Source organism: Mandrillus leucophaeus, unplaced genomic scaffold (assembly GCF_000951045.1).
Source record: "Mandrillus leucophaeus isolate KB7577 unplaced genomic scaffold, Mleu.le_1.0 Scaffold40, whole genome shotgun sequence".
NCBI classification, from domain to species: domain Eukaryota; kingdom Metazoa; phylum Chordata; class Mammalia; order Primates; family Cercopithecidae; genus Mandrillus; species Mandrillus leucophaeus.
In genome coordinates, this window is record NW_012104254.1 from 58,976 (window position 1) to 85,167 (window position 26,192).

The 26,192-nt window shown below is 34.6% G+C and overlaps 1 protein-coding gene across 1 annotated transcript in view; it reads left to right on the forward strand.

The window, feature by feature from the left end:
• Nucleotides 1-26,192, forward strand: part of LOC105548088 (titin) — a 222,251-nt gene that overhangs the window by 45,350 nt on the left and 150,709 nt on the right. The window contains exons 62-102 of the mRNA XM_011991956.1: nt 84-344; nt 1,829-2,038; nt 2,247-2,324; nt 2,426-2,452; nt 2,881-2,940; nt 3,265-3,348; nt 4,911-4,985; nt 6,633-6,680; nt 7,530-7,934; nt 8,371-8,433; nt 8,860-8,937; nt 9,093-9,170; nt 9,759-9,845; nt 10,075-10,155; nt 11,198-11,281; nt 11,679-11,762; nt 13,888-13,971; nt 14,191-14,271; nt 14,413-14,493; nt 14,647-14,730; nt 15,002-15,103; nt 15,552-15,665; nt 17,881-17,961; nt 18,146-18,223; nt 18,514-18,597; nt 18,756-18,839; nt 19,085-19,168; nt 19,412-19,495; nt 20,241-20,321; nt 20,628-20,831; nt 21,757-21,834; nt 22,045-22,119; nt 22,323-22,415; nt 23,163-23,240; nt 23,436-23,597; nt 23,809-23,892; nt 24,075-24,152; nt 24,658-24,741; nt 24,992-25,075; nt 25,281-25,364; nt 25,572-25,841. Of these exons, the coding sequence (XP_011847346.1) occupies nt 84-344; nt 1,829-2,038; nt 2,247-2,324; nt 2,426-2,452; nt 2,881-2,940; nt 3,265-3,348; nt 4,911-4,985; nt 6,633-6,680; nt 7,530-7,934; nt 8,371-8,433; nt 8,860-8,937; nt 9,093-9,170; nt 9,759-9,845; nt 10,075-10,155; nt 11,198-11,281; nt 11,679-11,762; nt 13,888-13,971; nt 14,191-14,271; nt 14,413-14,493; nt 14,647-14,730; nt 15,002-15,103; nt 15,552-15,665; nt 17,881-17,961; nt 18,146-18,223; nt 18,514-18,597; nt 18,756-18,839; nt 19,085-19,168; nt 19,412-19,495; nt 20,241-20,321; nt 20,628-20,831; nt 21,757-21,834; nt 22,045-22,119; nt 22,323-22,415; nt 23,163-23,240; nt 23,436-23,597; nt 23,809-23,892; nt 24,075-24,152; nt 24,658-24,741; nt 24,992-25,075; nt 25,281-25,364; nt 25,572-25,841 (4,299 nt within the window). The remainder of the gene's footprint in view (nt 1-83; nt 345-1,828; nt 2,039-2,246; nt 2,325-2,425; nt 2,453-2,880; nt 2,941-3,264; nt 3,349-4,910; nt 4,986-6,632; nt 6,681-7,529; nt 7,935-8,370; nt 8,434-8,859; nt 8,938-9,092; nt 9,171-9,758; nt 9,846-10,074; nt 10,156-11,197; nt 11,282-11,678; nt 11,763-13,887; nt 13,972-14,190; nt 14,272-14,412; nt 14,494-14,646; nt 14,731-15,001; nt 15,104-15,551; nt 15,666-17,880; nt 17,962-18,145; nt 18,224-18,513; nt 18,598-18,755; nt 18,840-19,084; nt 19,169-19,411; nt 19,496-20,240; nt 20,322-20,627; nt 20,832-21,756; nt 21,835-22,044; nt 22,120-22,322; nt 22,416-23,162; nt 23,241-23,435; nt 23,598-23,808; nt 23,893-24,074; nt 24,153-24,657; nt 24,742-24,991; nt 25,076-25,280; nt 25,365-25,571; nt 25,842-26,192) is intronic.

Consider the following 26,192-nt stretch of genomic DNA (forward strand, 5'->3'; position numbering starts at 1 on the left):
TGAAATACTTGTGAGATTTAAATTACTGTTGAGCACATCTGCGTGTGATACTGAACAAAATGTGTGTTGTATCACATGAACAGAGCCTGCGTGGGAACGGCATCTTCAGGATGTGACTCTGAAAGAAGGCCAGACTTGCACCATGACATGCCAGTTTTCTGTACCAAATGTAAAATCTGAATGGTTCAGAAATGGCAGAATCCTTAAACCCCAAGGTAGACATAAAACAGAAGTGGAACACAAAGTCCACAAATTGACCATTGCAGATGTTCGAGCAGAAGACCAGGGTCAGTACACCTGCAAATATGAAGACCTTGAAACTTCAGCAGAACTGAGAATCGAAGGTGCGTGAAACACTGTGGAGTCCTTGTGGTACAGCATAGGTCAATGGCAAATGTTGTGCAGGACGCCTGCAGCCCTGCCTTTACATACACATCAAAGTGGTCATGTGTTCTTATTTCCCAACACACGTTCTCATAGTATTCACTCACATCTCAAAGTTCATACAGAAGCACACGGGAAATATTCAAATGAGTGTCAATTCTTTTGCGTCATTCTTTTAGATTTTAATCTAGTCTAAGACATAATCTTTAACAGTAATTTCTGTCTAAAGTCTAAATTTCATGATTCTCATATCTAGGATTGTAGAAAGAAATCTAGGAAAGGACAAGATCTCATAGCTGTAAATCTGGAGGATCTTGGTTAGGAATTGATATTTTGTTTATAGGACATAGTCTGACTTTCTCTGTACAAAATTATGTAGATAAAATTAACATGTCATGTGCAATTAGCAATTATTTTTCAAAAAATATTTATTTCATTTTCAGATCATGTTTCAACCTTCTGAATCTCTGAAATTAAGTGAAATCTCAGAATTTAGGAGCAACAACATTCATTTCCTAATTGATTATATGCATTTTCCAAAGACACCCTCAAACTGTATTGAGAAAAATTTTGGTTATAATAGCATCTGCTTTCAGCTATTGGTGCCCATTTGTATTTGCTGAAACACAAATATATGACATTCGATTTACATAAACATGTCAACTTTTCTGGCTTACCTTACAATGAATATCAGTGACTGGTTGTATTTTAAATGATTTTCAAAGTAAAGGTCCAGCTGCGAGTACTAATTATTTTTTAAATAATTGATATTTTTAATATAATTATTTAGTAAATAGAGTTCACCAGAGTACTGTGATTTCTAAGATTTTATGGTACTGTTATACATATAAGACCCTCCCCTCCATCCTCTTCTAGAAAACACTCCTGCCATCCACACAGATCCTTTATTTGTGCCCCTATGTACTTAGCAGATTTCCGAACTCTAAAATTTTTTTGTGAAATTTAGAAGTGCAGATTTCCTATTGAGTTTGAAATTATTTTACAAGAAAAGTTATACATATTAGATAAACAATTCTAGATCCTGAGTAACAGAAATCATTTTACCGAGGCAAGAAAGAATTTCACAGAGGAATAAGTTACAGAGTACAATTAAGTTTGTGTACCCTAACACTTTTAAAACTTAATTTGACTTTGGGTCATAAGCTCTCTTTAATATGTCCTTTATGTAAATATTTTAAGGACTCACAATAATTTCTTTACACTTTGCTACATTCGTCCGGCAGGAATACACTTAAGAATTGGGATACTTTTTTGTTAGTGATGCAAAGAAGTGTGCATTTCTTTTCATTTTGGATTTTTTAACTTTTCTTGCTATTTTATAACTGGGTACAAAGATGGAGATTTTAAGTATCTGAGGCAAAAGCAAGTAAAAGAAATTCCTCTCTATATAACCTAGCTTTGAACTCTCTTTGTACTTAAACAGCTGAACCAATTCAGTTTACAAAGCGTATACAGAACATTGTGGTGAGTGAGCATCAGTCTGCCACCTTCGAGTGTGAAGTGTCCTTTGATGACGCCATTGTAACATGGTACAAAGGACCAACAGAACTGACAGAGAGCCAGAAGTACAACTTCAGGAATGACGGTCGCTGCCATTATATGACCATCCACAACGTGACCCCAGATGATGAAGGTGATTTCATTGACAGTTTTCCAGTGAATGTATAATTGAAGGCTCATCTGTTTTCTGTATTTCTACCCTGTATGCGCTCATGCTCTAATTCTATCTAGAATGCTTTTTTAGAAAAGACAAGTGTAAATAAACACGTACATATATTGAAGTAAAGAAGTGTTATTTGCAACATATCAGAAAACAAAAGTTGGATGATTTTTCTCCCTAGGTGTCTACTCGGTCATCGCTCGGCTGGAGCCAAGAGGTGAAGCAAGAAGCACGGCAGAGTTATACCTAACGACGAAAGGTGAGGGAGCGCCATCTGAAAGCCACCCTGCCATCTTTGAAACACGTAGCCTACCTATACCATTCTCAACACAAAAATACCATTTTTTTTTTATTTTGCAGAAATCAAACTTGAGCTAAAGCCTCCTGGTAAGTTGTTTTGTAAAAATCAATCCTTGCTTACAATAAATTCAGCATAATTTTGTAAATCACAGAAGCCAAACTAAAACGTATAAGATATCTTTCTCTTTGGGATAAAATATTTTTCAATAAAAGTGTTATTCAGTCAAATTACTTTCAGTCAAATAATAAAATGTTAAACTTTGTGAGTATGGCAAATCAGAGATAATAAGGTCTCACTCAGCTGATGCTAGAATCATGCCAAACAGAATGGCCACAGAATGAAACAAATTTTGACAGCAAACAAAACTTACCTATGTGGCTGCATACAAAAGAATACTAATATTATTTTGTCTGTATGTTAGGTTCTTCCATTAGATATGCCTGACATATCTTAGGGTCTAATAAATAGCTTGTTCTCAGTCTCTCTATGCTTATCATTACATGTCCCTTTCCAGATATTCCTGACTCCAGAGTTCCAATCCCAACCATGCCTATTAGAGCAGTACCACCAGAAGGTAAGACCCAGAACCTCAGCATCTGAGCTTGCAGCAGCAATATTCTAGCACTACGAATCTGTACAAAACTTTATACCAACGCCCAAACTGCAGCAGAGTCAGAACAAACCCTTCCATGTTGTATTCTTCAGTGAGCAATTAGAAATTAAAGTAAAAAAAAACAAAGTAGTTCCAGTAATAAATAGATGCTACTTTTATTTGTTCTGATTGACGAATTGGTACTATAATACCTTTGAAGTACTGAAAGAAATGCATGAGACTATTCATTATATTTTACGCAAAATAGGAAACTAAAACGTTACTAACGGCATTTATTTTCTTCAGAAATCCCTCCTGTGGTTGCTCCTCCTATCCCCCTTTTGCTACCAACACCCGAAGAAAAGAAACCACCAGCAAAACGTATTGAAGGTATTATACCTCATCTACCTAGACGTCGAAATAAGAATTTCACTCTGCTGACCCGAAAAATGTTGCTTAATACAACACATTGGCCCTCTAGTGGTCAAGAGGTGGAATTGCCTTTCAAAATGTAAATTATTTTCTCAAAGTATTAGCTAACTAAATGTGTAAGTCATGTGCTTAAAACTCTGAAAATCATCAAACAAAATACTATGTTGCTATTAAAATATTTTATTTTAATGGAATTACTGAAACATTAATGTAGAATTAATTTTATGTTTCGTATTTTCTTAACTACTAAGTATAACAAAAAGAATAATGGAACCAATTTCTAGTGCAGCTTATGGAAATAAACCATAGTAGTTTACAGTTAAATTGCAAATTATAGCTTGTGATTCTTCTCAATTTGTAGTATTAACTACTCTTTAAATTTTACTATTTTGTCACAAAAAATATGATTTAGAATACTAATGAAATATTTGACTTCTTTTGTACCTAAGGCATGATCTCACCAATAAAGAAATCTTAAGCGTTCCAAGGAATTGCTCCTCTCAAATATTCAGCAGAGAAATTGTACTATTTGTGTCCCAAAGTTTCTCAACTAAATTAGACAACAGATTTCCTGGGACTTTCTGGAGTTACAGGGAGTTCAGAAATGCTGTCAGAATTCTCCCAGCATGGTCAGAAAAAAATTCTGTGTGTCAAAATCACACTTTTCTATAGCTAAGTCACTACCACTGTAGTAGATTCAAGGGGTGGACATGGTAGCCCCTTAACATCCACTACAATTGGCATTAAAAGTTTGACCTATTTTTCAAGCCAGTCTTAGAGGAAATTCAGTTATAAACTTCCAATTTTGTGACTAATGCAACCTCATTAACAAAGAGAAGCATTTTTATGATTCATACCAACATAAACATTTTATCAAGCTGTGAGAACAGGGAGGAACAAGAATCAACGATCATAAATTGGATTTCCATTTCTATTTCTGTTATCAAAAATAATAACTTATATTAATGAATGATTTGTTCTTTGACTGGTAGTATCAACATAGCTAAGTTTGAGAACTCACTGTGAAACTTGAGAAGTTAAATAATGTTTTAAAAATTAAGAGAGAGTGTTCTTTATTCATGAATACGAGAGGCCATAATCAAGTATGATTAGGAAATGTGGTTAAGGTATAACAGCAGCACAACAAAGGACTTTAAACCCACTTGTTACTCTTCCTCCTAACATATTTGTGTTCATCCCTAAGTGAAACAAGGATGAAAATGTGTACTTTTCTATTTATGATATCGCTTAGATTCACACCCCATGTTCTGAAAACTTTAACTCTCAGCAGACACAAAATCAGTGAAGATGTAAGATCACAGTACATTTTCTATATCCCTCCAAAACAATTTTTTTGCATCTAGTCCTAGATCTTTCCAAAACAAATATCTTGTAGTAATGTGCAGAAGCTCACTACTATCAACATTTGGAAAAATAAAATATTTCAATGAAATTCCTAGTTTCCTGAAAGCATTTTAGTTACTTATACCAGAAATCTTTTTATTATTATTTTTTTTTAGTTACCAAAAAGGCTGTGAAGAAAGATGCCAAAAAAGTTGTTGCAAAGCCCAAAGAAGAGGTGACACCACGTGAAGGTATTATAATTAATGAAAAAGCAGTCTTAATACTTTTTTCTTGGCTAAAACTTTTAAATCCTAAATAGTGGAGGGTGAAGGAAGGGTAAGAATTTGCAATCACAAAATGGTACCTCTCCCTTCACTCACTTTCACCCTCTTTGACTCAGTCCTCACTCTCTCTTTCTCAACTTCCTTTTTTCTCCCTTTTCTCTTTCCTGTCCTCCTGAGCCCCTGGGAACCAATGACAACACCAGTGTATTCTGGTTTTTTCTGGATGATAATTTAAAGAAGGTCTTGCCCGGAAGTCCAACAGCTATTCTTTTTTTTTCTTTTTTATTTTATTGTAAATTGACGATTTACTATTGTGTATATATTTACGGGGTACAAAGTGATGTTATGATCTGTGAATACAATATGGAATAATTAAATCAAGCCAATTAACATATCCATCACCTCAAATACTTAACATTTTTGTGGTGAGAATATTTGAAATTTACTCTTCAGCGAATTTGAAATATACAATACACTATTATTAACTCTATTCACCACTCTGTACAACAGATCTCAAGAAAAGCCATATTTCTCCTGTCTAGTTAAGATTTTGTACCCTTTGACCAACATTTCCCCATTCCCTCAAATTCCCAGCCTCTGTAACCATCATTCTACACTTTATGAGTTCAACTTTTTAGTTCCACATCTAAGTGAGAACTTACAGTCTTTGTCTTTCTGTGCCTGGCTTATTTCACTTAGCATAATCTCCAATTCTATCCATGTTGTCACAAATTACAAAATTCCCTTTTTTTAATAAGGCTGAATAGTATTCCACTGTGTATGTACGTACCACCTTTTCCTTATCTATTCATCCACTGATGGACACTTAGGGTGTTTCCATGACTTGGTCTTTGTGAATAATGCTGTAATGAACATGGAAGTGCCCAACAGCTGGTCTTGATAAAGTCACATCAATAGAAGAGCAAGGGTTGGTGCTAATTTTAAGAGGTTGCTGCAACCTACCTCAGTGTCCTTCCTGATTTAGGTGATCTAAATATCAATATTTGAAGAAAAAATACTTTATGAAGGAGGATCAATTCAAATCACTTTAACTTTCAATATATCCTGGGAGATTTTTAGGAAAATAGTTGGATAACTAAATTTAAACAAATAGTTTTAACCCATTTGACTAAGATTAGAGTACAGCATCCTCCATAAAGAAGGAAAATATGGAAGCACAAGGCATCATTTATCATTCAGACTTTTCTGAGTGGTCATTTGTGAAACATCACGGAATAAGAGGACACTCAAAAAGCATGGATATTTCGTGAACTTTATAGTTAATAATTGAAAATGTCTAATGCATTATTTTTAGCATTGGACATATTAAATATTCTCTTCATGCTTAATGTTAACTTATTATAAATCAATCTAAACTAGAATCAAACTTTGGCCTTTTGCATGTTTGTTTTTTGTTAATATGGCATTGCATAGCATTTCTAATGAGCTAGATTTGGAAATTATAAAAGCATTATTATGATTCCTGGAAAGGCTGGTGTATTTGTAGTAGTCATAGCTCCTACAAACAACTAACAATGATATGCAGGATTAGTAAACATTAGTAATAATGTAATCTAAAAATAAACACCCATTTTTATGTTTTTAAACTCCCAGAGCTTGTCAAGAAGCCTCCACCTCCTACTACCTTAATTCCAGCAAAAGGTAAATAAAGAGAAATTATTTTTATTCTGTTTATTCCTGAGATTTGCACTTCTGCTGACTATTCTTATTTTAAATATTAGGCTTCCAACTTATTGCAAAGTTGTGGAGTCTCCTCTGCTGTGTTAAATTTAGCATTAGAAATGATGGCTATTTCATATTGCCCCTTTCCCAGGAAAAGAAACCCAGGCAGATGTTTATGCTGCCTCTGTGCAATGGTCTCAGAGAAAGAAGCAGTGAGGGCTCAAAAGGAGGGGCCATTCCTTAGTTTTTTAATTGTAGTTAACACAAATGTTAAGAGTCATATAAATAATGAGAGCCCTTAAGAACTTTTAAAATCTGTTATCTAAAAGTACCTAATTAACTTGGTTACATAATTTTAAATGTTGTTTTTATTAAATGACTAAGGGACCCTATGCAATAGTCAAAAATGTAGGTTTAAAATTAGAAATGTGTTTGAAATCATAATCAGAACTTTTTAAAAAGGTTAACTGTTTAAGTATTAAATATAAATTCCATAAACTTATCGAATGTTAAAACTATTCCATTGGAAGAAACTAGGGGTTCTGCAAACTGGAGCTCTCATGGAATAATGGAAGTTGTGTCCATTTGATAATATTTATTGAATCCATTTTTTCACACTGGAAAAAATCCTCAAATCAACAGTAGAATGTATCTTGATACTCTACTGTGTTCCGTAGTCAAAAATTTAAATGGAACCAATACAAAAAAAAAAAAAGGATTCTCAATAAAATAGATCTGAAATACTGATGTTGTTTAGGTAGATTTTTGTTTAGTGAAGCAGTTGGATGGATAGAATTAATGTGCTAATAGTCTCTTTATCTATTTTAGGTCCTGAAATCATTGATGTATCCTCTAAAGCTGAAGAAGTAAAAATAATGACTATAACCAGAAAGCAAGAGGTTCAGAAAGAAAAAGAAGCTGTGTATGAGAAAAAGCAAGCAGTCCACAAGGAGAAGAGAGTTTTCATTGAATCTTTCGAAGAACCTTATGACGAACTGGAGGTAGAACCATACACAGAGCCATTTGAACAACCTTATTATGAAGAACCAGATGAATACTATGAAGAGACCAAGGTAGAAGCTAAAAGGGAAGTTCATGAGGAATGGGAAGAAGATTTTGAAGAAGGGCAAGAATACTATGAAAGGGAAGAAGGCTATGACGAAGGGGAGGAAGAGTGGGAAGAGGCTTACCAAGAAAGGGAAGTAATTCAAGTTCAAAAGGAGGTCTATGAAGGTATGTATAAACTGAATGATTTGTTTCCCTCTTTTCTTCATTTTTGCTCAGTTCATTAAATTGTCAATGCTATGAACCTGATTTGCAGTTTATGTGAAATAGATAAAATGATCTTGGATTTTTTTAAGGTTAGAAATCTTTTAAAAGTTATTTTCTTCAGAGTTACTTTCATGCTTTGACATTACAAGCTAAATCATTTAGTCTTATTACTAACACTAAATTCCAAGTGCTAATTTCTAATGCAGAAGTTCAAGTTTTACTTTTACTGCCTTGTTGCATCTCTGCTTGATCCTGCTTCAAAACCTAGCACTAAGAATTGTGTTGGTAATAACGATCCCAAAATTATATATTATCCTTACCTTATCTCATTTGGAATTAACACAACCTAAGAGAACTTATTTAAGCATCCCTTCTTATTCCTGTGTTTTTATTAAAGAATCACATGAGAGAAAAGTTCCAGCCAAAGTACCTGAAAAGAAAGCACCACCACCTCCTAAAGGTAAGTAATTGGAAATATTTAAATAGACTAGAGCATCGACATCATTATCATGGCTTGTTTGGCAGCAATGTATAAATCAGCAGTTCAATCCAATAGGCACAACTTCTTCTCTAAGCTTTATTGTGAATGATTTTTTTTCTTAAAATTTCTATCTAATTCATTTAATTTAAAAAATCAAAAGATGATAAAAATTGTAATAGTAAACTTAAATATAGCCAAAATATGTTAAGTACAGAAACTTGTACCCGACGTTCAAAGTTGTGCATAAAGGTCAAAGCACCAAACTCGTCTCTCTCTTTAAAAAATGATACATATATCTGCATATATACATATAGGTGTGTATAAACACAGAGCGAGAGAGACAGAGAGAGAGAGATTTTTAATAGGAATTCTAAAAGTACTGCAATTTCTTTAAAATGCTTGCAGTTATAAAGAAGCCAGTAATTGAAAAAATTGAAAAGACTTCTCGAAGAATGGAGGAAGAAAAAGTTCAAGTCACCAAAGGTATTATCATTTCAAACGTTCCTAGCACCCATGTACACAAGTAATGTGTTTACTGATCTATACTCACGTTAGTTCTTTATATAATCAAATACTTTTAAATTTTGTGCAAAGCAACATTCTTCAAAATACAAATATATTTGTACATATTTTTAAAGTACCTGAAGTTTCAAAGAAGATTGTTCCACAAAAACCTTCCCGGACTCCAGTACAGGAAGAAGTTATTGAAGTGAAAGGTATACATCTTTGTTTTTCAGCTACAAGTTCAAATTTTTTTTATTTATGTGTATGGACATGTGTACATATATTGCTAAGTAACTCACAAATCTGAAACGACCAAAAAAAACACATTTTTACATAATACAAGTCTTACGTTGAGTTGCACATATGTTCAATTTAAATAATAACATTATCTACTTTGTTTCTAGTTCTGCTTAAAAATTACATTTTTTATTATAAGGAAGGTTTGTGTTTAATCAGTAGTTTGCTAACTTTACTATGCAATGCATTCCATTGCATATAATATTCCCTGTCCTCTTATTTATAGAAATAGACCCTAACAGATTTGGAAAAGCACAACATTGTGTGTGAAGAAGTTGTGTCTATTTGATTCTCACTTAAGAACGTTTGATGAAGGCTGCATGTGTTGTTTGTCCCTATAGATCAAAAGATGATTTGTTTTCTTGTCAATACTGAATTTGTTCTCAAGCTACCATATTAACCCACTCATTCTGTGTCGAAATACTTGAGTATAAAATCCATGTGTTTGATCTGATGTCTTGTACTAAAAAAAGAAATACTAATGTGAAATACTCTCTTTAAAGTACCAGCTGTGCATACAAAGAAGATGGTTATTTCAGAAGAAAAGATGTTCTTTGCTTCTCACACAGAGGAGGAGGTGTCAGTCACAGGTATAAGGCAAACTGGAATGTGGGGGCTCAAATGGAAGGGTTTTAGGCAGATTTTTATCCCTCTTGTTTAATTTGTGATCATGTAGACATTTCTGTCTCTTTGTAAATTCTCTGTCATCTTTTTCATTTCATGTTTGTCTCTGTTTTCATTTTATTTTAATGTTCTTTGTAAATTACAATTACCACCCACAACATGGCATATCAGTAATTACAATGTACATTTTTTAAGTCCCTGAGGTACAAAAGGAAACTGTTACTGAAGAGAAAATTCACGTTGCTGTTTCCAAAAGGGTTGAACCACCACCTAAAGGTATTATTAATTCATTCTAAGTTTAAACTAGTCTTTTAATAAAAGTTAGTACAAAGTCCATAGTAAACATTTATGTTAGTATTAAATAACAGATTTAGTCACAGTCTGCATACCTGTAGCCACTATGTACAAAGGATGTGATGGGGGACAGGAAGAACCATGAGGAAGGCACAGGGGAGAAAAGCGAAAATTACTGGAGGCTCCATTCCCAGATTCAGAGAGTTTGCAATCTCATCACCTGTTATTTGGAAATACAGTGTCCTGGAGCTAGTTCATACCAGCTCACCAGTGCCTATGGTTACATTTTCAGGAATTTTGCTAGCCAGAAGTTTAACACCGCCATTATTAAAAATTAGATTATGTAAAGTTACAGTCCAATAAAGTATATTTTTAAATGTTAATAAATACTCAAAACTTATTACTTCCTATTTTACGGCATTTTGTTCTTATCTGTGTTTCTGAGATTGTTTCTATCTTTGTGTCTGTGTGGTGGAAATACCATATAATGTACTACTGCAAGTCTCTTTCCAACTCAAGGACAATGACATCACCTTTATAGCCAGGGTGGGAGGGAGTGTTTACACCACCTTGGAAATCGGAAATCTGCAAGCACTATAGATCAAGCCTCCACCCCCTCCATCCCAGCCAAATTGTTGAACATTTAAGACACAAAAAATTCGAATGCAATTGTGTTTATGAAACTGCTTTATAAAAGTAAAGGTTACAAAAAAAAAACCTAACTTCATAGTTATTGATGTTCGTAAAAAGCTGGTTTCTGAGGAACCGACACAGGCACCTCCGAGGGAGGGTTGCTCCTACCTGTTCGTGACAAAGTGGAGGCTTCTGCAGTTAAAGGTGACAGCAGTCACATTTTCTAATTAGCCATTCAGCCATCTTCATTTGCCCTCATTTCTAAAGCATAATTTTCTTGCATTCAATTGGTATAAAAAGGGAATCTCTATTTTTTTTAATTCTAAGTCTTACAACAACATATGCCTTGTCAAATGCACACTTTCTCAAAAATGGTACATTTCTTTTAAAGTCCCTGAGCTACCTAAGAAACCAGTTCCAGAAGAAGCGGTCCCTGTTCCCATTCCTAAAAAAGTGGAGCCCCCAGCACCAAAAGGTAGAATAATATTTGTGAAAAAAATAATTATTAGCATCCATCTTGTATCTTTTTCTATGAGATCTGTGTATTAACAAAACAGCATCTGCAAACCATCTATAATATATTTAATTCCATGTATATTGATTTCATTTATTTGTGGTAATGTGTTATACAAGTATTGATAACATTTCTAGACTCCAGATCATGCTAACTGGGTCTTTGTCTGCTTGTGTAATGTATGTAATGTCTACATGGTGTTGAGGTATTTAGCATTCATTTCTATCACAAACAGGCATATTTAAATTACTTCCTAATTCTCACACTCTTAGTGAAGATTTATGCTTTAATGTAATCTTAAATGTCCCAGAAGGAGACTAGAATATTCCACATTATTTCAACAATTGTATCTCTAAAGTTCCTGAGGTTCCCAAGAAACCCGTGCCAGAGGAGAAAAAGCCAGTTCCTGTGCCTAAGAAGGAACCTGCTGCTCCCCCGAAAGGTACACCAGAGCCCATGATGGGGAGACTCTTTGCTCCAAGTGCCAGCCTTTTGCTTTCTGCGATCTTCATGTGTACTATGCTGCCTTTGTCTTTGTCTCTTGTACATTCTCCTCCTGTTTTTAGTGTTTGTCCACTTCCGTGCCATGCTCTTGACATACTTTGTTTATTATACTGAATATTCCTAAGACATCACCAAAAAGTGTTGTTAAAGCAAGTAACTATGTGAAACTGCTATCTTACATTTTTAATATCTTCCCTCTCTTAGAGAAAGAGGAAATGCTTGTGAAACTTGTTTTCTACATGTTTCTAGGAAAAAACTTTCATCCTTCATAAATGCAACTTTTTCTTAGTAAAAGCAGTTTCATGCATTATGAAGAGGTGTGGGCAATGATAACCGTAGAGTGTCTGGCAGAACTAGTTGTTAATTACATAAAGACGTACATAGTACCACACTTCTTAAAAGTCAATAGTGGTGAGTCTTCAATAGTGGGGAACATATAGGTTTTTTGAAGTTTACTTTCACCATTTTCTTGAGACCTTAACTGAGCTTCAGTATTTGCCGTAAATGTTTCAGTTATCTAATTAGCTAGTCAAAGGACCTTTCATAGAGGTATGTTTGAATGAAAATGTACTGCTCTGGTATATCACAAACCCCTTGCTTTCGTTCGTTTGGGATTTTTTGGTGATAAAAGGCACTATCTTCTTGAAGCACTGAAACTACAATTACACATATCTGTTCAGCTATAGAAAGACTCAGCAAGAATTCAACAACATCCAATTTAGGAGAAACCAGACCTAACTAAAACAGTACATTTTGAATAGTGTTCCCTTGGCCTGACTTTGCAATGTTTCTATTTTCTTCCTGAATCAAATATGCTTATCTCTTTCTCAAACTCTTGGCTCTTTCAAAATTCTTTTGATTATCTAACCATTAAATACAAATGTCATATTAGTAAAACCAATACTAATACTAAAGCTACGTGAGACAGATCATCTTAGATAAATTAAACCCATTGTTATTATGTACTATATTTCCCAATACAAAGCATAAAGAAGCTTTTCTACAAACTATCTGAATATTCTTGACTGTTTGTGTAATCACTAATTCGTTTTCAGCAAAGTCATATATGTCTTTTAAAGGAGACACAGAGGCATCTCTCATTTACTCATAAAAACAAATACACATAGTATAATAGCATGTATATATATAAATACTACATGTATATATAGCATAACACATACATAAAGAAATGAGCAGCTATATAATTACACCAAAATATTACAAATGCACGTGCAGAGGTGCAGGGATTCACAAAAGCTGCCAATACTGTATTTAAAATGAGAACAATTACTGCCAATAATGCATGCTGTTAAAATTTATCTTCCAATTAAAAAGTCAACATTATCCATTCTTAGAATAGATAAATCAAATACACTGTAAACATTTTTTAGGTTGAAAACCCTGTTGAAAACTCTAGAGCCCCTTAGAAAAAAAGCACAAATACACATACCCACAGAATTCTGTACACAAAGCTCTGTAAAGAGCTTATAACACTCATGGGTATCAGATGGAGAGACCTACTCTAGAGTAAGTGTTTCCTGAGTTTTGAATTCACTACAGGCACACCTACCAAAAATGAGAGGAGAAATGTGGGGAAAAGAAGTAAGTTATATATATATTCAACTATTCTAAGACTCTAAGGCTTCTTAGTCTTAGTCTAAAATAGTCTTACATAAACTAAAGCCATTGTTGTTATTTACTCCATTTCTCAATACAGAGCATAAAGAAGTTTTCTATATACTATATCCACATTCTTGATTGTTTGTGTAATCACTAATTTGTTTTTAGCAAGGTCATATCAATATATAAAGGATGAATTCTGTGCACAACTTTCTATTACGTAACTCATTTTTGCCTAAATGCCTCTAAAACATTATTTGTGATATTTGTCACATTATGATCCTTGGAATATTATAGTTAGCTTAATTTTCTGGATAATTTTGCTGATGCATAAATAATCTATAACAACATTAATGTACTACGTAAAGATTTGTGCATGTGCCCGTGTTCTTTCATAAAAGTGATATATGTCTGAACCAACATTGTGTTTCAAAAACTTTAAGTCCCAGAGGTGCCAAAGAAACCTGTCCCTGAAGAAAAGATTCCTGTTCCTGTTGCAAAGAAAAAGGAAGCTCCCCCAGCTAAAGGTACAGTGGCTTTCAAAGTAAAGAAGCCCTATCGTTTGTCTTTGATGCAAAATATTTTGTGTTTAATTATCTGTCCATTGAGTTACTTTAATTCTAAATGGATGTTTTGTGGTGAGAATTGAACAAAAGTGTCTATCTACCTGTCTGCTTTCTTAAAAAAGTAGCTGTGCATAGCTACTTTAGAAAATGTAAAGTCAATTCTAAAAATGTCTTTTCAAGTTCCTGAAGTACAGAAGAGAGTTGTGACAGAAGAAAAAATAACCATTGTAACTCAAAGAGAGGAATCTCCACCACCAGCAGGTACTTAATTCCATCTCCATGAAATAACCTCGTCTTTCCTTCAAGCTTCTTTAATTGCATGTCTCCTTTAATTACCACTTCTATATTGCTCATTTATTTGGACTTTTTGACAAATTTTAAAATTCAATACTATCCTTTAAGTGCCAGAAATACCAAAGAAGAAAGTTCCTGAAGAAAGAAAACCTGTTCCTCGGAAAGAGGAAGAAGTTCCACCACCAAAAGGTATTGTTTCTCCATCTTCCCAAGAACAGCCTTTATGTTCCAGTGAGTTTGTTAGTTTTGTGATATGAGTGCTTTGTGGGTGTATTTCTTTGTTTTGCGTTGGGCTTCACTGAGATCACATTAAATTTCTAAAAGTGCTTAATGTCTCTAAAGTGCCAGCTCTGCCTAAGAAGCCTGTCCCAGAGGAGAAAGTTGCAGTGCCAGTTCCTGTCGCTAAGAAAGCTCCTCCTCCCCGAGGTAGGATTTGCCTCAATCCTCTGACCAAAAAAAAAAAAAAAAAAAAATCTTCAAGTGTGTTAACTTCTTGCTTTTTCCATCTGGTCTGTGCTTGTACTGATCTGTTGTCTTACTTGCAGTGAAACTTTTTTGTTTATGTCCTTGTGATATGTAACTTGTTTTCCCATTTTGCTAGTCAAAGTGGTGTACGTGCAACTCTTCCCCAAATTCTAGAAAGTAAGAATTGTTAAAATTCTTGATTTTAAACTTCAATTTTAATACTTCCTTAAAGCTGAAGTCTCTAAGAAAACTGTTGTAGAAGAAAAAAGATTTGTTGCTGAAGAAAAACTATCCTTCGCAGTTCCTCAAAGAGTGGAAGTCACGCGGCACGAAGGTATATAATTGGAAGTCAGGGGATAAATGAGTTTGTGTTTCCTCAAAGTCTCTTCTTCTTCCACATGTGATTGCTTACCTTAGAACGTGTCCTCATCAGTTATTTCTCCTTATGTTGGTATTAGAATGTGTCTACCTTTTGTAGCCTTCTGGGACTGAGTCTTCTGTGTCTATGTTGGTCTTGAATCATTCGAAGGAAGTGGATGAGTCCCGAAAATGTTATAATTTTGAAAGTGGCCACACTTGGACATAACTCGAGTATCATTCTCAGTCTTGGGCCGTACTTGCCCTCATCTTAAATTAGCTTCCTCCTTCTTGTAGTGAGGAAGAACCATGAAGCTATGTCCTAAGCAAATAGAGGAACAGTCATCCATCTGTAGTGACCACATGGCTGTATATACATCTGTATCTCAGCAGGCTGACTTTAAATGAAACCTTATCTTTTAAAGTATCTGCAGAGGAGGAATGGAGTTATTCAGAAGAGGAGGAAGGTGTGTCCATTTCAGTTTATAGAGAAGAAGAAAGAGAGGAGGAGGAAGAAGCGGAGGTTACAGAATATGAAGGTAAACAATGGAGAGATGATCTGGGGTTTTGATGAGGTGTTTTCTTTCACAAACTGTTTACAGACCAATGAAAAGGGACACAAAAAGTGACACAAATTCAGTGAACATCTACCAGTCTCATTAAATGAATATTTTGATCAAAACAAAAGATTCAGGAGGATTATACTAGATTCAAGAAATCCAGTGTATTTCTTGTGCATCCCTTCTTACTTGCCTATATAGAATAAAAGAGGCTTCATATTTATATATAATTAATCAGGGCAGGTATCTCCATATACATATATCCTTTCATTAAACAGGATTTGGCTTCAGCATGGAGGGCAGGCATAAGCTTTACCTTAGTAGTCTAATGCCTAATTGGTGTTTCTCAAGCATTGCTTGTACCACAATCCACAGACAAAAATATATTTTATATTATAATCCTACACACATGTGCAAACCAGAAAACTTTAATTTTTTTATTTTAGTCATTTAAAAAATACAAGCTATAATCCATTAAGTCAATTGCAGAAGTCACTATAATGTCTTGACTGACAGTTTTAAAATGAACAAGAAAATATATTACCTCATTACATTCCAGGAGTCAATGCCATATTTGTGAGTCTGAACCACTGAACACATACGGCTTTCCTGTATTTTACATATGGAGAAAACAATTGTGTTATATATGTGATCAGACTGACTTGTTACTCAGATCTTTTCATACCTATAATGCTAATTATCTATAGTTTCTTAAGGACAGAACCAACAAACTATTCCATTGGGATATCTTTTCAATGAATTAAGGCGGGTTTCCAGCTAAAATCCAGCATTCTGGCTAAAGCCATATGGCCAAAAGAAGTTTCCTAAGAAAGTTCCTAAGGTCTGCTTTTAAAGAGAAATCAATAAGCTCCTTAACCAAACTCTCTTCCCAGTGAGAAGATGAGTAGAATTGAAGTACATTTAGATGCCCTAAGTATCTGTTTTTATCTGCCTAATAAAAGATGGCACACTATGCCCCTTTTTTCACTTGGAACAAAAGCCCATGTAAAAATCCAAGGTGCATAGTCTTAATGGAATGCCTTGGAATAGGCCAAGATGGGACACGACTCCCAGGAGGAAATCCGTTAGTTCTGTTGTGCTTCCTGGAAGAGGCCATGATGGTGGACAGAAGTCAGGAAGCTGGTAGATTTGAAGACGACTCCATCTTTTCTAAAAGTGTTCATAAAACCAAACATGGTCTGATTTCAACTTTTGACACTATAAACTTCCTTTAGTGCTCCAGACTCTAGTTAAAAGGAGAAACACTGATTATTTTTAGGTTCTCATTAAGCCCCAAATATAGGTGGCTTGTTAGGTTTGCTTTCAGTGTAAGGAGCAGATATGTTTTTAACCAGACACTTCTATTCCTTATTTAAATTTGACCAGGCATGGTGGCTCATGCCTATAATCCTGGTGCTTTGGGAGACCGAGGAGGGAGGATTGCTTGAGCATAGGAGTTCAAGACCAGCCTGCGCAACACAGCAAGACCCCATTCTACAAAAATTGAAAAAAACAGCTAGGCACAGTGGCATGAGCCTGTAATCCCAGCTACTCAGGAGGCTGAGGCAGGACGATCATTTGCGCCCAGGAGTTTGAGGTTACAGTAAGCTGTGATTACACCACTGCACTTCAGCCTGGGCAACAAGGCAAGACCTTGTCTTAAAAAAGAAAAAAAAATTAAAACTGTATACACTTAGGCTCAAAAATCATGTGAAGCCTCCCGCCTTTTCTACCATACCTGCCCCACAAAACTGGCGGGGAAAACAACATGAAATATTATCTTGCAATTCACTTAAATCCTCAAGTATATGTTTCTGCCCTGTGGCCTTCAAATCTAGAGTGCTCTGTTATTTGTGAAACTCATCTTCAGATTCTTGTGTTCTTGTTAACTCAGCTGTTATAATCGCTTTTTGTCTTGTGCTTATCCTGTTGTTGCTGTGGATATAAGCATTATTATCTGTATGACACATGTGAAAATTAAGTTAATGAAACATAGTTCCCATTTCCCATACTCTTCATTAACACATATGCTTTGATTAAAATGCTCTTTGAGCATTTGAAATAGGAACACGCAGGGATTTGGCAAGGGTTAAACTTTTGCTATTTTAATTACTCTTTGAAGTGATAAATTAAAGCTAAAATTAAACATGAAAAACTCTGTAATTTACCTTCTTTAAAATTGCTGTCTTTAAAGTGATGCAAGAGCCTGAGGAATATGTTGTGGAAGAAAAGCTGCACATTATTTCTAAGAGAGTGGAAGCGGAGCCAGCTGAAGGTATACTGACTCTTCAATTAGTTTTATCCCTATGTTAGCTTGTCTCCTTTATGTTTTCTTTTAGCTAATTTGTCATCCATATTGCATATATTGATAAATATAATGTCTAATAAAAAGATCCCTTACACTTTTATCGAAAAGAAATCTGGACATTTCTACAAGTATATTTTATAATCTTTTCAAGTGACAGAGAGGCAGGAGAAGAAAATTGTACTGAAACCAAAAATTCCTGCTAAAATAGAGGAGCCTCCACCAGCTAAAGGTATGATTTCTTTCGAAGAAATGCAACACTATTTATTTTAATGTATATAATAATACCTTCATATTTGCATAACTGTCTTATGCATAACAATTTGCATAACTGTTTTATGCATAACAATTTGCATAACTGTCTACGTTTTGTCAGCACACATGTATGAACGTATTTACTGAGTATAGTCATTAATGTTTGTATATACGTGCAATCTTTTCAAAAAGTGAATTCTAAGCCCCAAAACTATATCACTTCATATGTAAGGCAAACTCATATTCTTAAATCTAATCTTTCTAAAGTTCCTGAAGCACCTAAGAAAATTGTGCCAGAAAAGAAAGTTCCTGCTCCAGTTCCTAAAAAGGAAAAGGTGCCCCCACCTAAAGGTACATTGGATTTTATTTTATTCTTCGAGACTGTCTTTTTTTTAATCTTAAATTGATACATTCTTCAGATTTTTTAAACATTAACAAGAAAATAAGTGTGCCAATGTTTAGTGTTTTCCATATCGTATGTTTGACGGTATTGCCTGGTATCTTTTAAGTGCCGGAAGAGCCAAAGAAACCAGTTCCAGAAAAAAAGGTTCCTCCAAAAGTCATTAAGATGGAAGAACCTCCACCAGCCGAAGGTAAACAAACCTCCCCAGTAGAAATACTAGGAACTTGTCTTTCTTTCTCTCTGCTGCTGTCCTTTGGGTCAAACCGTTTATATGTTGGTCGGTGACAATGGTGTCTTTGGGTGGAGTATTACTTGTGATGTTTATTTGTGTGTGCCTTGTAAATTCCTCTATTCTAAAATCACAGTACTTTCTGGCTAGTATATTTTTTACGTCCACTTTAAGATAACTCCCTATTCCTAAAATTATCTTTTAAGTGACTGAGAGGCACATGCAAATTACCCAGGAAGAAAAAGTTCTTGTTGCCGTAACTAAAAAAGAGGCGCCTCCAAGAGCAAGAGGTACACCCGCCCTTCCATTATGCACAATATTGTACTTGCCCTACTCTCTTTACCAAATACACTGGTTATGGGTGCTAGTTTTTGTTGTTGTTGTTGTTGTTGTTGTTGTTGTTGTTACAGTTGTTGTTTTATGTTTGAAATAATGAAAATGTCAAGTTTTTTGTTTGGGCTACTACTATATGGCTGCCTTTTTGTGGTTTGAAAGAGGGAAACAATATGTTAAAGTGAAATCTCTCTTTAAAGTGCCGGAGGAACCGAAGAGAGCTGTCCCAGAAGAAAAAGTTCCGAAACTCAAACCTAAAAGAGAGGAGGAACCACCAGCTAAAGGTATACTGACTCTTTAAAAAAAAAAAAAATTTCAAAATAAGCATCCAGGCACCAAAACTAATCTAGTGGAATAGGTGTCATTCAGGAAAAAAAAAAAAAAGACATATTATAAAGTAAGCAATGTAAGTTTGTTAATGCATATCACTTCAAAACTAAAATTTTTGATAATAGAAAGTACTTTTTACTTCAAAAAAACTGAGGCTTCTTCTAAACATATGTGAATAATTTTCCTTCATCTGTATTTGTCTTCTAATGTCTTTGTCCATATACGAAACTCATCTGCCTAGATGCTTGTTTTACGTAGCAATCTCTGATGAAATTTTTAATTTTTTCAATTCTGAATTTTCTACATTGTACCACCAGAACTAAGGAAAATGTCTTAGAATTAAGGTGAAGAAACTATTCATGTAACACAGGTTTCTGTCTAACGCTTCTACTTAGCTTAATAGTCATTATTTACGCTGTCTAGTTGTCTTTTTAAACTTTTATAAATAATACTTGATTTTGCTAAAATTATTCAATGTCTTTGATGTACTAAGTAGCATTTTTTTGAAAAAAAAAGGTATTCATATGTATATTAGAGCAAGTTTATTTCCAAGTCTATTGATTTTCTTGCCTTTTAAATGAAAGTTTAATCAGGCACTGTTATGGTTGTCTTTGTCCTCGGATTGTTTGAACGAAATTTCTCTTCACACACACATTTTCAGAATCTTGCAATTCACTTTTAATAATTACTCTTTTAAAGTGACTGAATTCAGAAAAAGAGTGGTTAAAGAAGAAGAAGTATCAATTGAAGCTCCAAAAAGAGAACCTCAACCCACCAAAGGTATATTGAACTTTGATTAAGTAATGTGAAGCATGAAACTATCTGGCTCTTTGCCTTGTCGTTCCCAATCTGACTCCTTTGCTTTATTAGCTTATTGTTGACTAAGGGCAGGATATACACCATTTGAAATCACAATTACTAAATATACTCTATGATACCTTGGCCGGCCAAAAAAAGCAGTCAGAGTCTCCCATAATCAGTGCATGAAACAAACACAAAAGAATAAAATCAAAGCACATTGTGACTATCAGTCATCCCTAAAAGTGCTTTAAAGTAAAGTGCTGCCTGTTGTTAATATTGTTTCAGAAGTAATTATAATGGAAGAGAAAGAAAGGTCTTATACCCGAGAAGAAGCTGTTTCAGTACAACGGGAAGAAGAATATGAGGAATATGAAGAATATGATTATAAAGAATTTGAGGAGTATGAACCAACAGAAGAATATGACCAATATGAAGAATATGAGGAACGGGAGTATGAACGATATGAAGAGCATGAAGAATACATCACAGGTATGAGCAAAACTGCAAACTCAAAACCACACTAAATATGTGCACACTCGAACAAGATAAAACAAGATAAATCAGAACAAGATAAAAATTTGGATGCCCAAAGAAATTTGGAAAGAACTTTGTTTCATTTGGCAAATGTGGAATTTTCTTCTTTGATAACTCCTAGAAAAAAAAACTCTATAAATCTTAAGGTTATTGTTAGATTTTTCCCTCATTTTGGCTCATATGCAGAATAGCAAATGTCATTAAGTTTCTTTTTCAAAAAGGTTACAAGTTTATCTTCAAGTGCCCATGATCGTTCTAGGACATGGTTAAAAATTTCTGAACATCCTTTATTCTAAAGCTTGCTATTATGGAGTACGATAGGCTATTGAGAAAATATATTTACCCACAGGGTTCCCATTATCAACACTTGACAATGACTACTTCAAAAGTAAAGACAGGCATGTAAGCTAACACAAGCTGTTGTGTTTTACCTAATGAAGGTCAAATTTGTAGGCATATATTTTGGGCTTCAAAGAGTTTATTTCACTCAAAGAATAAATTTCTATTGGAATTTTGAAATAAATCAATATTATTTCACTTATCCAGTCTCTGATGTTTCATAGCCCAACTTTGAGAACATTCTACATAGTCTTATGGATAGCTTTAAGAAACCCATATTATAGGGGAGTTTTAGCCAGGAATTTATCTACCTGAAGTGAAATGAGAATTTTAACATGTAAGAATTACCTAATTAAAGAAAATAGCAAGAAGGAAAGGGCAATATGAGCTTGTTCTGCTTGGACCTCTGATTCTTGCCTACCTCAATAGGCTATGGCTATACTGTAGATAAAAGGTATTTCAATTATTTAATTCCTTTTAAGAAATGTTTAAACTTATGTTCTAAAGTCTAACATGAAATACCTTGTATGTACTTTTAAAGAACCAGAGAAGCCTATCCCTGTAAAGCCTGTCCCAGAAGAACCAGTTCCCACAAAACCAAAGGCCCCACCAGCTAAAGGTAGAGTGAAAAAAACATTATTACCTGTAAGAGATCTTTGTTTCCTCCATGTCTGTCCTACTATAAAAATATATGTAAAAGTGGCAGTGTACAAATTATGTGTGTGTTTGGGAATATTATGTTGTATTTGTCTTTCTTAACTTTTTGTTCTTACTAGCCTTGAGAAATCTGTTTCAAGTTTTAAAATCTCTTAATATTGATATTTTAAAGTGCCGAAGAAAGCTGTCCCTGAAGAAAAAGTACCAGTGCCCATTCCTAAGAAACTCAAACCTCCACCACCCAAAGGTACATTACTGAGTAATAATCACCAAAGACAACTTTGTTATGTATGTTCTAAAATCATGTCTTCCTAGCCCATCTGATGTTCTGTGTTTTTGCTGAGTAGGATGTTCTTGTCCTGATTCTTATATTTGGTTTTTTATGTGTATTTATTACATAGTATTCAAGGAATTGGTTTTAATGCCCTTTAATAATTAATATCTTTAAAGTGCCTGAAGAACCAAAGAAAGTTGTTGAGGAAAAAATACGTATTTCAATTACCAAACGTGAAAAAGAGCAGGTGACTGAACCCGCTGCTAAAGGTATAATGATTTCCTTCCTCAATTGTGATCTTTTCTGATGCCTCTTTTGAAATTAATGTAACTATGATTCATTTTGTTTTGTTGTTTCATGTCTTTTAAATTAGTTGTCTGCAGAATGTTGAATGTAAAAATCTGTAAATACAGGATAAGAAGATAATACCTTTAAAAGGAAAAATTATTTCAAAATACATCCATAGCCTGTTAGACAATGGCTGTGTCCTACCACATGGCTACAATACATATAAAATAGAATGTTTGGGTTTAGAATCAGTGACCATTTGGCATATTCCTGATTTACCTAAACAATGTAATGATACCATAAGATTCACCAAACTTTGGTAACTGTTTATTCATTCTAAATTCATTTTGAAGATGTTTTTTAAAGCTAACCAGTTTCCAGTCATTTTCCCCCCTGATTCATACTCAGTGTGAAGTATACTAATTGAGAAGTAAATTTCACTTTTCAGGAAAGGATATTTCTTTCAAGCAGAGATATTTGAACACTAAACCTGATTTCACATTTGGGCTCTGCTACTTTGTTTACTTGGGTACTTCTGTGTATCTGTATTTCTATGAAGCTCAGAATCCTTTCCACGGAGAGTACATAGTTTCTTAAAGAGGAACAATCGCATATCTATCTCATTAGAGGGAGATACATTATTCTATCTGCTTAAAGTACAGCAAAGCAAGCATTGGCTGGGTGGCCTTTTTCCAACAATAAAATTTCCTTATACTTAATATTTCAAGTGCCCACGAAGCCCAAGAGGGTTGTCGCAGAAGAAAAAGTACCTGTCCCTAGAAAAGAAGTAGCACCACCTGTTAGAGGTACCTAATGGCACTCATTTTAATGTGTTGTTCGTCTTTTGCTGTTGAATTACTCTTCAGTTCTATGTGTGAAAACTTTTGTGGGAAAAGTAAATCTTGTCCTTTCTTCTGTTATAAATGGGCCTATGTTTCTAAGGTGTCTTAATTTTGCTGAGTCATTGGCAAAGGTCCAACTTAAAGATAATATCTTTAAAGTGCCAGAAATGCCTAAAGAACTTGAACCAGAAGAGGTTGCCTTTGAAGAGGAAGTAGTAACCCATGTAGAAGAATATTTTGTAGAAGAAGAAGAAGAGTACATTCATGAAGAAGAGGAGTTCGTGACTGAGGAAGAAGTGGTGCCAGTGATACCAGTCAAAGGTAGATGATGCCTCCTGCAAAGGGATGTGCAACAGCATCTTCGGAGTTTGGGGGTCTGATTTGGTCAGATTCTGGGGGTTATTAGCAGCACTGATGATTGCTTACTTCAAACCAGATATTTTTAGATGCTGAAATATGGTTTCTACTGGTGCTTTTCACATTTTATTTCTTTCTTGCAAAATTTCCAATATTCTTAATAATGTCTTTAAAGTGCCTGAGTTACCCAAGAAACCTGTTCCAGAAGAGAAGAAACCTGTTCCTGTTCCCAAAAAGAAGGAAGCTCCACCGGCAAAAGGTACACCACCATTCATTGATGGGTATCTAAGAGACTTCATCTGCCTAGAAATAGTTAACTTTCTTCTGAGTTCAAAACCTTGTGTGTGTGTCACTATCTGTTGTTAAAAACCATTAGCTGTGCTTTATAAGGATGTGTTGTTACTAGTAGTTAGAACTTAACAATAAACAATATCTTTAAAGTGCCTGAGGTTCCTAAGAAGCCAGAGGAGAAACTTCCTGTGCTTATTCCTAAAAAGGAGAAGGCTCCGCCAGCAAAAGGTACATCCTTATAATCCATCAATGGAATAGCATGATAATTCACCGTGTAGCATAACTTGGTGAGCCATAGCAGATCTTTCCCCATGACAATATTAACAACACTAATGCCATGACAAGAACCTCTCAACTGGCCACAGGAGCAGTTTACCCGGTATTCATCTCTCAATTTTACCATCAAATTATCCTTATGCTCAATGGTTGGCTCCTCCTCTTTAGTGGAAAGTTCTTCAAGTAAAATATTCTTTTTGCATATCAAAATGGACAAAACCATCATTTACCAGGCATTGTGTCTTGTCTTTATCACCAGTCCACTTTTTTTCAGTGTTTTTTTATTTTAATTTTTGTGTATTTTCTGGTCTTTGTTTTGTGGCTATTAGAATTTTCCGTCTTAAAGTGAAATTGATAGAATATCTATGCTGCTTCAATTAAGGCCTTACATTGCCAGCCTTAAAATCTTAGCTATGGATGAAAAATGTGACACTAACTCTATCTGATATCTTTGAAGTTCCTGAAGTGCCCAAGAAACCTGTACCAGAGGAGAAAGTACCAGTACCAGCTCCTAAAAAGGTGGAAGCTCCACCTGCCAAAGGTACATGAACTTGTAATGTTGCAATTTTTTTATTTTACATTTGCATATGAGTAAAAAATTAATTGGTTTAACTCTGAACTCTTTGGGATGCAACTCTTTAGAGAAAATTAAATATTTTGTTTTAAAAAGAAAATGCCTCTTGGAATATCTTTGTCATACTTTTATTACCTTACCTTAATCTTTTGAAACTATGCTTGGAATCAATATTTTTATGTTGTATGAAGTTTTTCTCTACATCATTTCTTTAAAGTGCCAGAGGTACCCAAGAAACCTGTGCCTGAGAAGAAGGTGCCAGTTCCTGTTCCTAAGAAAGTGGAGGCTCCGCCTGCGAAAGGTACATCATTTCATCATTTAAAGTACTTGGGGGAAAAAATGCACATCTATGTATACTCCTACACAAATTTCCCCATTACATTGTACATTTTTAAAGTGTCTATCTTGTTAGAAATATGTCAGGTATTTTGCAATTCTTTTTCATATCTATTGCTCTAAGACATTGTAAGAGAACATATTCCTAAACACAAAAAATATCTTTAAAGTGCCAGAGGTGCCCAAGAAGCTCATCCCAGAAGAAAAGAAACCAACACCTGTTCCGAAAAAAGTGGAAGCACCACCACCCAAAGGTACATTAATCTGTAACAGAGCCATAGTAAAAGAGAAAACTAACTGGTGTTATACAGCCTTACTAATTATAATTAATGCTTAGTTTTTATGTTGATGATAATCGATGCTTTGTGATCACAGAATATTTGTCTTTCATAAGCTTCTTCACTGTTTTGAATATTTTACATAAAAGTGATGTTTCTACCCTTGAATAAATATCTTTAAAGTGCCAAAGAAACGTGAACCAGTTCCTGTAGCTCTACCTCAGGAAGAGGAAGTTCCATTTGAAGAAGAAATTGTTCCTGAAGAGGAAGTTCTACCTGAGGAAGAGGAAGTTCTACCTGAGGAAGAGGAAGTTCTACCTGAAGAAGAGGAAATTCCACCTGAGGAAGAGGAAGTTCCTCCTGAAGAAGAATATGTACCTGAGGAAGAAGAATTTGTACCTGAAGAAGAAGTCCTTCCAGAAGTTAAACCTAAGGTGCCAGTACCTGCAGCAGGTATGGCAGGTCTTCTTGGAATCATCAAGGCCTTTTTTGTGTTGAATTCTGCTTTTCCATCCTTTTGTTCATCTCCAGTTTTATCTATAATGCTTTACCCTCTGTAATTGACCACCTAAATCTTAGAAAACATTCCAGACATTTGTGCTGTTATTATTGTGTGTCTGCCTTGTGTATCTGTCTATTGTAAGTTATCTAAATGTCTTTTCAGATCACGTATTATGTTTACTTGTTTGTGGTCTTACTCTCATGTGTCTCTTTCTTATATATATATACACGACCATGTATATGTGGTTTTTAATGCCTTCAAATGAAATGTTTTTAAGTGCCTGAAGTGCCAAAGAAACCTGT